This window comes from Balaenoptera acutorostrata, chromosome 3 (assembly GCF_949987535.1).
Source record: "Balaenoptera acutorostrata chromosome 3, mBalAcu1.1, whole genome shotgun sequence".
Classification (NCBI taxonomy): Eukaryota; Metazoa; Chordata; class Mammalia; order Artiodactyla; family Balaenopteridae; genus Balaenoptera; species Balaenoptera acutorostrata.
Window position 1 is genome coordinate 76554038 of NC_080066.1, and position 15142 is coordinate 76569179.

Below are 15142 nucleotides of genomic sequence, written 5' to 3' on the forward strand. Positions count from 1 at the left end.
CAGAGAAAAAAAAAAAAAAACAACCCAGAGCTTTTTAGATATTTTGAGAAGAGAGAGATTGCCTCACAGAAGAGGCCAGACTTGGTATCAGGGAGATTTGAAGTACAGTAGAGAGACAGTCTGAGACCCTGGGCCCCCAGCCTTGCCCATGTTGGTCAGTGAGCAGCCTGGCAGAGAGGTGGTAAGAGGTCAGTGCCTGTCCCTCCCATCCTAAGTTGGTTTCCAAAAGGAAAGAACTGGGAACTGAGGTCATATCCATCATAACCATGACTTAATCCACAAGGTCCCCAGCCATCACAGAAGAAAGCAGATGTACTGAATAGTTCTTCCTGAGTAGCCCACATACCTTTCTACCCACATATTGTAGAAAAATCAGAAAGCACAGATGAACAGAAAGAAAATTAAGATCAGTCATGCCCCCACCAACCAGTGCCAGCTGTTCTTTTCATTCGAGGGCATAATTTTCCAAAGTTTCTTCCATGTTAAATATATGGATTTTCCCTACAAAATTGGATTATATTGTGTTCAGTTCTTTAGCTGTTTTTTTTTATTCAACAGTATATTTTTAATAACCTTTTTATGTCAATAATTGTATTTCTAAAACACCATTTTTAAAGGTTGCTGAATGTATAGATATCCAGTATGACTCTTCCAATTCACTACTGTTGGACATTTAGCATCTTTCTAAAATTTTTTTTTTACCTTACCGATAGTGCTGGGATGAACATCCGTGTAGGTAAATCTTTGTACCATTCTTAACATTCCTTTAAAATATATTCCTTAAAGGGTAATTACTGGTTCAATGGATAGGCATGTTTTTAAGGATTTTGATAGAACTGCCAAGTTGGCCTCCAGAAAAATCTTCTGGTGAGAGAGTGCTCTTATCAGTTTGCCCAGCACTCTGTCGCTCTGTTAGTTCTTCAGGATTTTACCTTACCTTCTCCACTAGTGTCCCCTTGGTTGGGATCATCTGTCTTTGCCATTAAAGATTTGAAGGTGACTATACTCTTTTGTACCTTCCATGGCTCTGCTTCATAGAAATGACTCTGGTTACCTTCTTTTTTTTTTTTTCAGAGTACATCCCTAGTTTGAAAAACCACTAAGTAAACAATCAAAAGATAACCAGAAACAAACCCCCCATACGTTTGGAAATTAAGAAATGTGCTTGTATAGATAAACAACAATATCCTACTGTATAGAGCAGGGAACTATATATATATATATATATATATATATATATATATATATATACACACACATACACACATACACACACACATACATATATATGTAACTGAATCACTTTGCTGTACACCAGAAACTAATACAACATTGTAAATCAACTACACTTCAACTTTTAAAAATGTGCTTCTCAAGAACATGTGGATTAAAGGAGAAAGCTGTTGAAAACTAGAGCATGTTTCAGGTTGAATAATCATGAAAATACTACATAGCAGAACCTGTGGGTTGCTACCAAAACGTAACTAAAAGGAACCCTTGCAGCTTTAAGAAAAGAAACAGCAGTGAAAATTAATGAGCTAATAAGAATCCAGCTCAAGAAGTTAGCAAAAATGAATGAGTCAATGAGTGAATGAATTAATGAAATCCTTGAGGTCAGTACTCCTTACGCATCTCAGTACAACTCCTCATTTCCAAAACAGTGCTTAACAAATAAGTGGAACTGGATGAACATCAGATTGGATTTGTTCAGTCTTCAAGACCATGATTCTATACACATGGTATTTCCAAACTGTCAAGGGTAGAGTATTCCCAGTCTGATTGATCTGCCAAGATAATCCTTCCAAGTGTCACTTAACTTCTTGGGGCAGTAGATTGTGACTTGAGGAATGGAAGACACCTAAAAGATGGTGAATTTACATGGTCTGGTTGACATGACCACAGTGTACCAGGATTGCAGCCACCTGGCTTATGGTGAGGCTGCATTTTCTTATCTCTGGACACCCCAGAAGAGTGTTTTGTGTGTATTCTACTAAAAATGTTTTGGAGATATAGGTTAAAGATAAGTGCCTTTGTACCGTTTCATTAAGCACACAGCTTTTGATCATCAGAGACCAAGTAGAGGGCCCAATCCTGTGCCTTCTACATAGGCAGCCATCTGCTGCAGTTAAAGAAAGTTTTGCATGTGTAAGGGACAGAGGATTGGGCTCTGGGGATCAATTTTACTCGAGGAAAACGAAGTGACTTTAATTTCATTAATGGTCTCCAGGATGATTGTGCTACAAGTTTAATTCTCCATTAAATATGCATGCTGCGTGGCACTCCGTTTCTTGCCTTTACTATCATTCAGCCCCAGCTGACACTAACCTGTTTTCTATTTCATAACTGAATCACAGGGCTTTTTCAGGAGAAGTCAGCAAAGCAATGCCACCTACTCCTGTCCTCGTCAGAAGAACTGTTTGATTGATCGAACCAGTAGAAACCGCTGCCAACACTGTCGATTACAGAAATGCCTTGCCGTGGGGATGTCTCGAGATGGTGAGCGCCCGCAGCCTGCGTTGTACAGTAGCACGGGGTTGTGAAAGCGCCCTCGGAAGCCTGGACGCAGATCTGCCAGAATATGTCCCCTCTGTCCCCCCACCCCCTCCACCCCTCCCTCCTCTGGTGGTTTTGTGGATGTCACAGCAGTTACTTCTCCTCCATAAACCATTCCAGTCAGTTCACTGGCTGATGGGGGGCTGGGGGCGGGGGTGGCATGGAAGAGAAATATCTGTGTGGTCAGAACAGATTTTTCAGATTTTTGACGTTTAAAACAGGGGTCCCCAACCCCCAAGCCATGGACCACTACCAGTTAGGAGCTGGGCTGCACAGCAGGAGGTGAGCGGAGGGCCAGCAAGCTAGCAAAGCTTCATCTGCCGCTTGCCATCGCTCCCCATGGCTCACATTACCGCCTGATCCCCCCCCAGCCCTGTCCGTGGAAAAATTTTCTTCTATGAAACCAGTCCCTGGTGCCAAAAAGGTTGGGGACCGCTGGTTTAAAACATTACATGTGGATGGATTGATGGAAGGTAAGTGTCACCTGAGGGTCTTAAAAAGGATACCTTCTAGAAGCATTTTTCCCCACAAAAAACACAAGCCAGAGCTAATTGTTACATGTCTTACACTAGTAAGGTTATTGGCAATTGGGATGAATTAGCTTTTATGCTAACTGGATCCAAAGTCAAACATTTGTACATACAATATGTGTGAAAATAGTGCAAGGCATGCCCAAGTGACAAATGTTGTTTTCGTTAAGAGAAGCTATTTTAAGAACTAGAGACCATCTACCATTCATTTGCAAAACAGTTCAGGATCTTCCTGGAAAACTGTCTTAAGTGCACGGAATAATCAACACCAGACTTCAAGACTATTCTTATATAAGGAAATTGGGCAGATAGTGTAGTGGATACATTTTAAGGACTTTTCCGAATATGCTGGCTGGCTGGTTCTCTTGAGAGATCCCTTTGAAGGAAACATCTCTTCCAATGGAGTTTCAGCCTGTGGAAAAATAACTTCAGACTGCTGGGCAGGCATTCTGAAGGTCTCCTTTCCCCATAATCAGATGTTCTTGGTGCCTGTGGACCCACCCAGGCACAAGTTGTACACAGGGTGACCTCTTAGAATTTGTAGGACCAAAGTGAAGTTTTGGGGATTGGAAGATGCAAGTCACAGAACTTACACTGTATTCTCAGAAATTCCTGTGATATGCAGCTCTGCAGATTTCATCTTCCAATGGCACTAAACTCACAAAATTAGGTATATATCTTATGAATCTGTAAGTTAAAAATCACAAGTTGTGTGTGCATTTTCTCAAGACCCGATCCTGGGACTTCCCTGGCCGTCCTGTGGTTAGGGCTCTGGGCTTCCACTGCAGGGGGCGTGGGTTCGATCCCTGGTCAGGGAACTAAGATCCCACAAGACGCACAGCACGGCCAAAAAAAAAAAAAAACCTGATCCATTCATGTCACTTATGGGATAGTATGATTACTGTTGTTAATATTAAGAAAAGAGTTAAAACACAATTCAGAGTCATAGCAGAACAAGTTTCCCCTATGGGTATTAATCCTCTTGGGGGTTCCAGAGTATTCTTTTCAAAAAACTTAAGTACCTTCAGTATGCCTTGTGGAGATTTCTCGTATAAGTGACAGCACACGTTGTTGTGGACTTGGAGTGAATTTGGGGACTTATACAATTATAGGCCTGAAATTCAGAGCCCACATCAGCCTGACTGCTATCTAACCAGCCCCACCCAAGTTTGTCACCTGAGTTGTGGAAACTGGAAATTGACCAGAATCCAGCTCACTTGTTTCCTCTGTGCAAAATGAAAGTACATCCTCCTTGGCAGGAAAAAGATCCACCAGCTGGCCTAGACGGTGGGCCCTGATTCCCAGCTTCACTTCCATCTATCCTGCCTCCTGCCCCAAGACTCATAGAATTATGTTGATGGTCAGATGGGTGAATTCATCCACCTGGTCAGGTATCAATTTAACCATAATCAATTAGGAGGTCTTAATCCCTCCAGCAGCGGCTTTATCTATACATACAGAGTCAGGCTGAGAAATAAATGGGTTAGTGGGGGGTTCAGACCAGGAAATCATAGGATTTTTTTCCTCAATTATCTGGGTGTTTTAGGAGAAATCATTTGGGATTCTAAATGAACTGGGAAATTACTCCAGTCACTGTTCCACTTTAAATATGGGGACACGTCACACGGAGAAGGGCTGCACACACAAATTCTCCCAATGGGGATCTTCCACAGTCTGCCCTTTCCAAAATTCTGATATTCTTTTTACTTGAGGCTAAATGAGAACAGCAGAAAGTGTCCTTTAAAGATGGGTCCAAGGCATGGAAGCAACCTAAGTGTCCATCGACAGATGAATGGATATAGAAGATGTGGCACATATATGCAATGGAATATTACTCAGCCATAAAAAGAAATGAAATTGAGTTATTTTTTGTGAGGTGTATGGACTTAGAGTCTGTCATACAGAGTGAAGTAAGTCAGAAAGAGAAAAACAAATACCGTATGCTAACACATATATATGGAACCTAAAAAAAAAAAAAATGGTTCTGAAGAACCTAGGGGCAGGACAGGAATAAAGATGCAGATGCAGAGAATGGACTTGAGGACACAGGGAGGGGGAAGGGTAAGCTGGGACGAAGTGAGAGAGTGACATGGACATATATATACTACCAAATGTAAAATAGCTGGCTAGTGAGAAGCAGCTGCATAGCACAGGGAGATCAGCTCGGTGCTTTGTGACCACCTAGAGGGGTGGGATAGGGAGGGTGGGAGGGAGGCTCAAGAGGGAGGGGATATGGGGATATATGTATGCATATGGCTGATTCACTTTGTTATACAGCAGAAGCTAACACACCATTGTAAAGCAATTATACTCCAATAAAGATGTTAAAAGAATAATAATAATTTTAAAAAGACAGGTCCAAGGGTCTCACAGGGACCCCAAGACCCAGGAGCAGGAGAGGGCATAGACTCAAGAGATGTAATTCATGGAATTGCAAATGCTTTGTCCAGTCTGTTGAGCTTTCTCAAGGAAGCCCCAGATTTGGCTGTTTGATCAGGAAGAAACTCATGTAAGCATACGGATCAGTGAAATGAGTGCAAGTTGAGGTTTGACTGCTTGTGCTCCGATAACACCTCCGTGAGTCTGTGCGTCCCTGTGCTCTGGTCTGAACACTGGGAAGAGAAACGTCTAGACCAACTGCCTAGGTAGAGAGGGAACAAGCCCATTAAGTCGCATTTCAGTAGCTCCCACTGAGCCTAGGGTTATGTGACAGCACAAAAACGTAGGTGGTCATTGCTCTGGGTCTCTTGTACCAGCCCTGGGTCTGTTTCTGAAACGTAGCTCCTCTGGGATGTGTCTTTGCTGTTCGGGATGTGGAACAAGCCTGTGTGAGGTGGGACCATTTTCACCTCGGGATCACATCCTTATTTTGTGGTTGTGTGGTTTTTGATGGAATTGTCTGCAACTTCAAAGGAACTCCTAAAGCACGCTGGAGAGGATTATGGAGAAAAGCGTGTTGTATATGGTGTGCCTTGGCTTTCTTCTTCCAGCTGTAAAATTTGGCCGCATGTCGAAAAAGCAACGAGACAGCTTGTACGCAGAAGTACAGAAACACCGGATGCAGCAGCAGCAGCGAGACCACCAACAGCAGCCTGGAGAGGCCGAGCCGCTGACTCCCACCTACAGCATCTCGGCCAACGGGCTCACGGAGCTTCACGACGACCTCAGCAGCTACATCGACGGGCACACCCCCGAGGGCAGCAAGGCAGACTCTGCCGTCAGCAGCTTCTACCTGGACATACAGCCTTCCCCGGACCAGTCAGGTCTTGATATCAACGGAATCAAACCAGAACCAATATGTGACTACACACCAGCATCAGGCTTCTTTCCCTACTGCTCTTTCACCAATGGAGAGACGTCCCCAACTGTGTCCATGGCAGAACTAGGTAATGGCTTCCATGTTTCCATTGGGATGGACTACTTGTGCCATTTGAAGGAAATGGGATTTGTCTGACTTTCCTCTAATGAGTTATGTTATTAAAATAATGCATCTAGAAGGGCGAGTCACCTTTACCATTTGGACCACTTCATAATTCCAACCTGCCCCCTTGTTTTTGACTGTCCACTGTTTCCCATCATATATCCAAGAAACTCAGTGACCTCTCAGCATCAGAGCTGAAACAATATGAACTTAAAGCAATCTTTAAATTCCACAGAAAACTGTAAGTTCAGGGAATGGCCCCATTAACTCCATTGATTGAGTTATTTTCTAAGTATTGCTTTATACCCAAAGTTATAAAAATAGCAACCCACAGACTTAACCTGGCGCATAGACATGGTTTTTTGACCAGTGCAGAGCTTTACAATTTTTGAACTGGTTGCTAAAATTTTAAACCTGGACAATTCCATCTGAAAGTTCAGATTTTCAGTTTCTTGTGGAAGGAAAAAAAAAATGATCTAGTTGCACTGGACCAGCATTTGGGAATGGCAACAACCAACTGGTACCACTTAGGGCCTAACGCCTTGAAATGGGCCCATCCCACTCTCAGCATTTATATCACTGCCCCAGTCCCTGTATACATCTAAGTTTTGCAACTCTGGCACATTCTATAATCATTAAAGGGAAATTGGCTTCTTTAATGGCCAAAATGTTTTGGTGATGGATATTAATGCAAAACTGATGTATTTCATAGAAGACTCACCATGCCAAAAAAAACCCCACAAAAACCTGTCATTTCCTTATTCCTGTGACATTGGTGCTTCTTGGGAGATGTGACCTAGAAATGTTAACACAGACAATGGAAAACTTTTCATTTCAAGGAAGTTGTTATAACATCGTCTGTTATATTTAATCGATTTTTAAGTACAGCACTATTATTAGAGAAACTTTGATAAGGACCTTTACTGTTTGAGAATTTGATCTGTTCCTCCCCATGGTTCCTCACACAAGGTTATAATCCTTTGGGATATTTCAATTAGTTGCTATGAAGATGACTAAGTTAAGACGAAGAGAGAATGAAGACTTCACATGGAAAAGAACCAGCAGGTTCTGACTTGAGCACAGACGTCCTTAGTTCACAGAAATAACGGTTGTGTTCTTTAGATGGTTTTTCCACCTCTGTACCCCATAAAACATTTTTTAAGTGAAATTTATATTTCCAGTAAAATCTTTCTCCAAATAGAACAAATTGAATGTTCTTTACGGTTTTTACACAAGCACCTCTTTATGGGTCTAAATTTAAATCCACAAGAGCAGGGACATTTTAAGCCTGGTCTTTAACCACTGAACAGCATTAAAGGTGTATCACAGCTCTTTTGATTAACAGAGAAACCTCTGAACTAGAAGCCAAGCTGAGCAGAGCTAGGCTTGATTTTTTTTTTTTTTTTTTTTCTTGAACTAGAACAAAAACCTTCCGTTTTTGTCGTGAGATCTTGGTTGACTGAGCCTTAAGCAGAGCTGTAATGAAAGTAAAATTGTCAGAAATGAGTAAGGATTTGATTGAAAACTGACATGATACAGTGAAAAATGACCTAGCTCGCTTTAGGTTTGCTTCTACTTTATCATAAATACTAGTGAATCTATGCCATTTGCTTGTCGAATGTTCAACCCAGAAATAAACTCCCACCGCTTGGCCTAAGTGTGTCGCTTGAACATGGCACTTGGGCTAAATGTGCACTAATACCTGAGTGGAGCCAGAAGTGGCTCAGCCGATTTCCCCAGCCCCTCCTTCACCCACAAATCCCTTTCCTCTTCTACAGCTGTCACCTCCCAGTGAGTCTGGGAGCCCTGCGCCCTCATCCATTGTCCATGTTCTCCTAAACTAGGGATTTTTCACACGTAACTGTGGCATTTTTTCCACGATGAATAAAACTAACTCATCACTAGGATTTGCCCCAAACCCAAAACTAAACAAAAATTTAGCTGAATGGGATATAATGGAGCTCTGATTTTCTGTCCCATTTACAGGTGCAAAATAGTTTGAGGAGCTAAGAGTAGCGTAAAAGCAGCCAAAGACCTTGCTGCTACTTCTTCAAAGCTCTCTGAAGTTCCCTGACATTTCCTTGGGGGCTTAAGTCCGACTCTTTCTTTAACTAACTTGACTTCATTTTAGGCTAAATTTTATCATCAGATTTGAAACAAATGAAACCATTTGTGCAATTGGAAAATAAATTGTAAATTAACATATCCTAAGCTCAGTTCTGTCTTTCAATAATAGTATCTACTAATCCATTACTGTTAGTGGAAATACATCTGCATTCCTGGCTACAGAATTTTGCCCTTGATGTACACTTAGTACCTGAATTATACATTCCAGATAAACTATCTAGGTTCCTTTTTTCAAAAAAGCTAACTGGGGAATTCCCTGGCGGTCCAGCGTTAGGACTCGGTGCTTTCACTGCCATGGGCCCAGGTTCCATCCCTGGTTGGGGAACTAAGATCCCGCAAGCCGAGCTGCACAGCCAAAAGAAATAAAAAATAAAAAAGCTAACTGCACTTATTAGTATAATTAATAACTAAAGCCTTGTACATAAGAGACAAATGATATGTTGGGCAAAGCATGAGACAAAAAGTCAGCTTATGCGGGTTGTGGTCCTAGCTTTGCTGTAGGTTGTACAACCTAGTATAAGTCATGTTACCTCTGCAAGCTGCAGTCTCCCTACCCATGAACTATAAAGATTCAGAGCAGAGACTCTGGAGCCAAATTGTGTATGTTTGAATCACCGTGCACTTGCCAGCTATGACACCTTGAAAAGTCACTTAACCTCACTGTGGCTTGGTTTTTTCATCTGTAAAATGGAGATAATACTAGTATCTTCCCCCTAGAGTTGTCATGAAGATTAAGAAAAAATATTTGTATATATACACAGTATATATATATATATATATATATATATGAAATGTATATATATAGATGTAGGTAGGTATGTTATATGAGTCTGTTATATGAGTCTATGTTATATAGAGTTTACATAGTAAACTCTACCTAAGTGTTAACTTTTATCATCATTGTTAATGTTATTATCTACAAAGTGATGAGAGTTTGGACCAGATGATATCTAAAGTTCCATACCACTGTGAAAATCTGTGACTTTCTCAGAAGACAGGATTTTCCATCTGAAGTATCTAGACCTTGGCTGTCCTGATGAAGCCATCATGGTCGAGGAGGTGAACTGATTTGCCTGTCACAAAGTGAGTTATCCAGCTGAGCTCAGACCAGAAACCAGGTCTCCTAACTCCTAGTTCCAAGGTATTTCACTATTCCAGACTGTTTGTCTGAGAGACCACACTAACTTCTTAGCTTTTGCTCAGTCTGACCATATTCTCCTTTGCTGAAATGGAGACTTAAAAACAGCACAGTGTCTAAAATCTTACACTTGCCAAATCAAGTATGAATTTTGATCAAAGGCAGCTGGTGAGAATGCAGCCACTGCCCTCTACTGGTCATTGGGCATGGCATCATTTGTTGTTGCTTCTGAAAGCTGGGCTCAGATAGGTAGGGATGGGTGGGGACAATTTTTAGGATGAAGTGAAACAAGAAGATGCAGACCATATTAACTGGAAACAAAGCATGATCTGGAAGAGAATACTGTGAGCTTCTTCCCATTCTTCCCTTCCTAGGATTCTCCCAGCTTCCCTGTGAACGCTTTGCCTTCATCATTTCTTTCATATTTACAAAAATTGAATTTACTATGTACACATTTATTTTCTTGTTTCTGATCCCCCATTATTTTGTCTTTATTCCCCTCTTCTCTTCACACACGTCACTGATTCTAAGACATAATTTCTCTTTCTCTCTCTGTTTCTGTCTCCTTTAAGTTTTTTTCTTTTGTTTATGTTTTATTTTTTATGATATTTACTTATGTTGTTTTCACGTCTGTGTGTTGCCAAGTAGAGCTGTTAAGGTTTATCGTGCTTCAGTGTTTCAGAATCTCTGAGGAGGTTCTAGTCTCGAGCTTTGTTTAGGTGAACCTGCTCTGTTTTCACACAAACAAATCTGATTCTGTTTGACGTAAGCAGTAACAAATTTCCAAACAAATAGACACTCTTACTAGTGTTGCTAAGTTTGCCCTCAGCACCACTGTTGTAAATAACTTTCCTATTATATATTCAAGACCTGGGAGGGGCATCACTTTGGGGTATGGTTTTGTATTCTTGGAGTCTTGTCAGTTCTTCTTCTTTTTTTTTTTTTTAATTTATTTTATTTATTTATTTTTGGCTGCATTGGGTCTTCGTTGCTGCTCACAGGTTTTCTCTACTTGTGGAGAGTGGGGTCTACTCTTCGTCGCGCTGCGCAGGTTTCTCATTGCAGTGGCTTCTCTTGTTGCGGAGCACAGGCTCTAGATGTGCAGGCTTCTGTAGTTGTGGCTCGCGGGCTCTAGATCGTAGGCTCAGTAGTTGTGGCTCACGGGCTTAGTTGCTCCACAGCATGTGGGGTCTTCCCGGACCAGGGCTCGAACCCGTGTCCCCTTTATTGGCAGGCGGATTCTTAACCACTCTGCCACCAGGGAAGCCCGTCAGTTCTTCTTTTAAAACACTTCTTGAATTGTCCTTCCCTTCCATGACAATTATTAGCAGCCTGTTTCAAGCTCTTAGTCCCTTACGTCTAGATTTCAGCAGCCTTCTAATTGATCCTCCTGCCTCCAGTCTGCCAATGACAAAACTGCTTGTTCTGTTGCCCCAAATACAGTGTTCAGCATGTCAGCTCCCTCTTGAGAATCCTGCTGACGCCTTTTGTTAATCAAGTCCATACTCTGAATCTCAACCTTCAAGATCCTTCAGGATGTGGACTCTTCTCTACCCATATTTCTGTTTTGACACCATCACTTTATCACATCTTCCTGTCTCCTGTAGATGCCATAGCCATTCTTTCATCTACCATCCCTTGAACGTGGAACTGGTCCACTGCCTCACATACTGGCCTCTGCCTACCAAATCCTCCCCTTCCTTCAGGATCCAATCCAAATGTTCCTCCTCTGTCAAGAAGCATCCCCTAATTCCCCTCACCTCTCCCTTCTCTGATAGCACCTAGTATGTTTTTATTTTTCTTTCTCTTCTAGTAGAATTCAACTTCATGCTTTATTGTCTAGTGTCTTGAATTGTCCTTTCAGCATGTGTGTACATGTTCACCAGATTATAAGTCCCTAGAGAAACTTATTTGGCATCTATTTCTTTTAATATCTTCAAATTCGGTACACTTCAGGATAATAAGAACAAATGTTTATGTAGCAGATGCTGTGTTATCCTCTCTATTCTAATTGCTCAACTCACTTAATTTTCACAGATGCCCTATGATAAATAGGAAATTAGGTACTATTTTCCTCATTTTACAAATAAAGAGACCAAAGCGCAGAGAGGTTAAGTAACTTACCCAAGATCACACAGCTACTAAGTAGCAGAGCTGAGATTCAAACCCAAGCAGTCTGGGTCCAGAGTCCATCTCATCTCTTAACCACCACACTATATATATATATATATATGTATATGTATATATAGTGACATGGTAGACTTCAGTAATGCTTGTTCTGCCATTTTTGCAGGAAAAACAAAAGAAATACGTTGTTGTTGTCCCCAAAAACATACCATTTTCTAATTTTTCAGGAGTAATCCTTCCCCAGTCAATGTATATGGCAGATCTGTCTTTATAAAAATACCAAGTACAGGTCGTGTCAGTCATTTTTCACACTTCTCTAGGTCAATATTTTCAACTCCAACATTCACTCCCAGACGCTGGTGTAAAGGCACAGAGAAGGTCAGGTCAGGAGGGTCTTTGAAGACGCCAAGCCTTATTGCTAAATGTTGGCTTTGCCTGTCCTTCATCCTCATGTCCCCAAATATAGAATAGTTCCAAATTGATTACTTAAATATGTCGAGATCATTAAAACTGGTTCAGCCATGTTGCTTTATACTTGTTACTTTTTAAATCACATATTAAGTAGGGAAAACCCTGAAGAACTTGGCTTTTCATGTTGTGATCTCCTGTTTTCTCCTCAGAACACCTTGCACAGAATATATCTAAGTCACATCTGGAAACTTGCCAATACTTGAGAGAAGAGCTCCAGCAGATAACGTGGCAGACCTTTCTGCAGGAGGAGATTGAGAATTACCAAAACAAGGTAGACTGAAGAATTTTACCTAAGATTGAGGCAATGTTGGGAAGGGTGTTTGTGCAGGAGGCTTGAATACAAACAGACCAAGGAATGAATGTTTTTCATCAGATAGCAGATTTCTATTTAAAAATCTTTCTTCCAGAGCTGATCACGTTCTTGGGGCTTTGTCACCTTATTGAGATGTCAGTGTGTGAAATTTCAGAAATAGCAATCAGATTCTATTGTTCCTATAACTATACACGTATGTCCTATCATTTGTCAACAGGGAGCTAGATTAAGGAGTTTCCAAAAGGCTCAAAGAATTGGGATTTGTCCCGATATCACAATGGAAGATTTCACGGTCCAGAAGTTGATGTAAAATAATCTCAGCCTCATGGTTCCGAAGTTAAAAAGGAGGAGTTTAGAGAATTTGTGTAGAAACAAGTTTGGAAGCTATGATTCTAATTCCAGTCTGAATCTAGCAATATGAGACTGACAAGTAGTGCTGCCAGTTTCCTTCTTCTATAAAACACTCTGATCAACAAATTACCTAAACGGGAGGGCAGGGCTGGAGAAGGAGGGCTTTTAATTTTCCATTCTGCCTTTAGTAAAAGAAAATGCTGTGATTTTTCCCAATAATCATAGAAATTCAGGTTTAGGAAGTACCGTAGAGATTATCAAGGTTAATCCTCCCCTTCATTTTACACATGAGGAAACGAGCATCCCTTGGCACATGGCTGAGGGTGAAAACATCAGGACTAGACCATGAGTCCTGGTTCCTAATTCAGTGTTTCTTCCACCCTGTTGTATTGGTAGAAACAGTCTTAAACTAAGATTGGGGAAATAAGTGAGCAACAAGATGGATCCAGGTTGGCCTGTAACTAAATTGGAGAGTGGGTATATAAAAGGAATTAAACAGGACAGGTTGGGGGAATAGCAGTGCATCACCTTGTTTACCTTTGAGAGAGCAGGTAACACCAGCAGCCAAAATTACAAAGGGAAGCAAGAAAGCAGTAAACAGCAGCAAGGTGTGTGAAATGGGATTCAGAGTCAGAAATGCTGGGATTTGAATCCCACCTCCAATACCTTTTAGCTGTGAAACCTCTGTGAGCATTTGTGTCCATTTATGGGAAATGGAAAAACGTTCTTGTGAAAATGAAATGAGACAAGGATGTCATAAAGCACCCAGCTCATAGCAGGTGCACAATAAATATAACTGACTCCCCTTTTCTTCCCTTCCCCCAGTAAAGTGGTGTGAAATTCCCCAAGGCAAAATAATTGCTTACAAGGAGATTCTACTTTGCTACTCTCCATGGCCCAGGGTTAAATCAGTGGCGTGGGTTGCTTTCTTGACTCCCGTTTTCATCTTCCGCTGCCTATATGCTCATAACATCTTCCCCCTGTCCCTTTGCCACCAAAATGGTAAGAGAGGAATTGGAGGAGACCAGGAAGAACTCGGAAGCAATCATTATAACCCAAGTAACTGGCCAACTGATTATTTTTAAATCCTCTAGCTTTTTTGGATCCATTTCCAAAGAAGGATTTTACACAATAGGAACAGTTAAAACAACTGTGTCAAGGGTATGGGTAATGGGGATGTTAATGCGTTTCCCTCTTCAACAGCAGCGGGAGGTAATGTGGCAATTGTGCGCCATCAAAATCACAGAAGCTATACAGTATGTGGTGGAGTTTGCCAAACGCATTGACGGATTTATGGAACTGTGTCAAAACGATCAAATTGTGCTTCTCAAAGCAGGTATGTGCTTTGCAAGTGAATTTTGAGATCTCTGACTAACCTGCTTTCACCGGCTTATTAAAGAAATGCTTGGTAAGGAAGGTGTCGAGAACAGTTTTTCTCCAAATGATAATAGCTCAGTTTCTCTTGGCAGAAACTGAAGAGGTTTTTTTTTTTTTTTTTTTTTTAAGGTTTTTGAGCTATTTGCAGGAAACATTCCCTCCATTTTGCTTCTCCTCTGGGTGAAAAGATTAATTTGAAAGACACCTGCATTCCACATTTTTAACCATCACCTGTGTTTTGTTTCTGTGCCCCAGGTCCTCAGGAGGTTTTGGTAAGCTGTTAGGAAGAAGGCTGTTTGTGGAACTCAGAGAGACATCCCCGGGTTTTTGTTTGTTTTAATAACAGGAGTCCATGTTTTTCTAGCAACTCCGAGATTCTGTATTATTGCAGGACAGAGAAGTGCCCAAGAAGTCATTCATAAATCAATCTCTCTTCAGTAATACAGGCCTTAGCTTTGGCACAAGTCTTTAATTACTCTAATGAACTCTGCTCTTTTAAATAGAGAGCTAAGGTGACTGAGAGTCTGCTAGTTAAGCCCCGCCCCATTGACTCAGAAAGGGGTCTCTATGGTCAAAATCAACTCACCAAGACAATAACCCACCCCGTTTCTGCCTTTGCTCAGGTTCTCTGGAGGTGGTATTTATCAGAATGTGCCGTGCCTTTGACTCTCAGAACAATACCGTGTACTTTGATGGGAAATATGCTAGCCCCGACGTCTTCAAATCCTTAGGTA

General features: G+C 41.3%; 1 protein-coding gene across 2 annotated transcripts in view; it reads left to right on the forward strand.

Moving 5' to 3' along the window:
- Positions 1–15142, forward strand: part of LOC103012995 (nuclear receptor ROR-alpha) — a 182841-nt gene that overhangs the window by 158399 nt on the left and 9300 nt on the right. For both annotated transcript variants that reach the window (XM_028166473.2, XM_057543454.1), the window contains exons 3-7: positions 2355–2496; positions 6074–6469; positions 12517–12638; positions 14235–14367; positions 15032–15139. In XM_028166473.2, the coding sequence (XP_028022274.1) occupies positions 2484–2496; positions 6074–6469; positions 12517–12638; positions 14235–14367; positions 15032–15139 (772 nt within the window). In that variant the 5' untranslated portion in view covers positions 2355–2483. The remainder of the gene's footprint in view (positions 1–2354; positions 2497–6073; positions 6470–12516; positions 12639–14234; positions 14368–15031; positions 15140–15142) is intronic.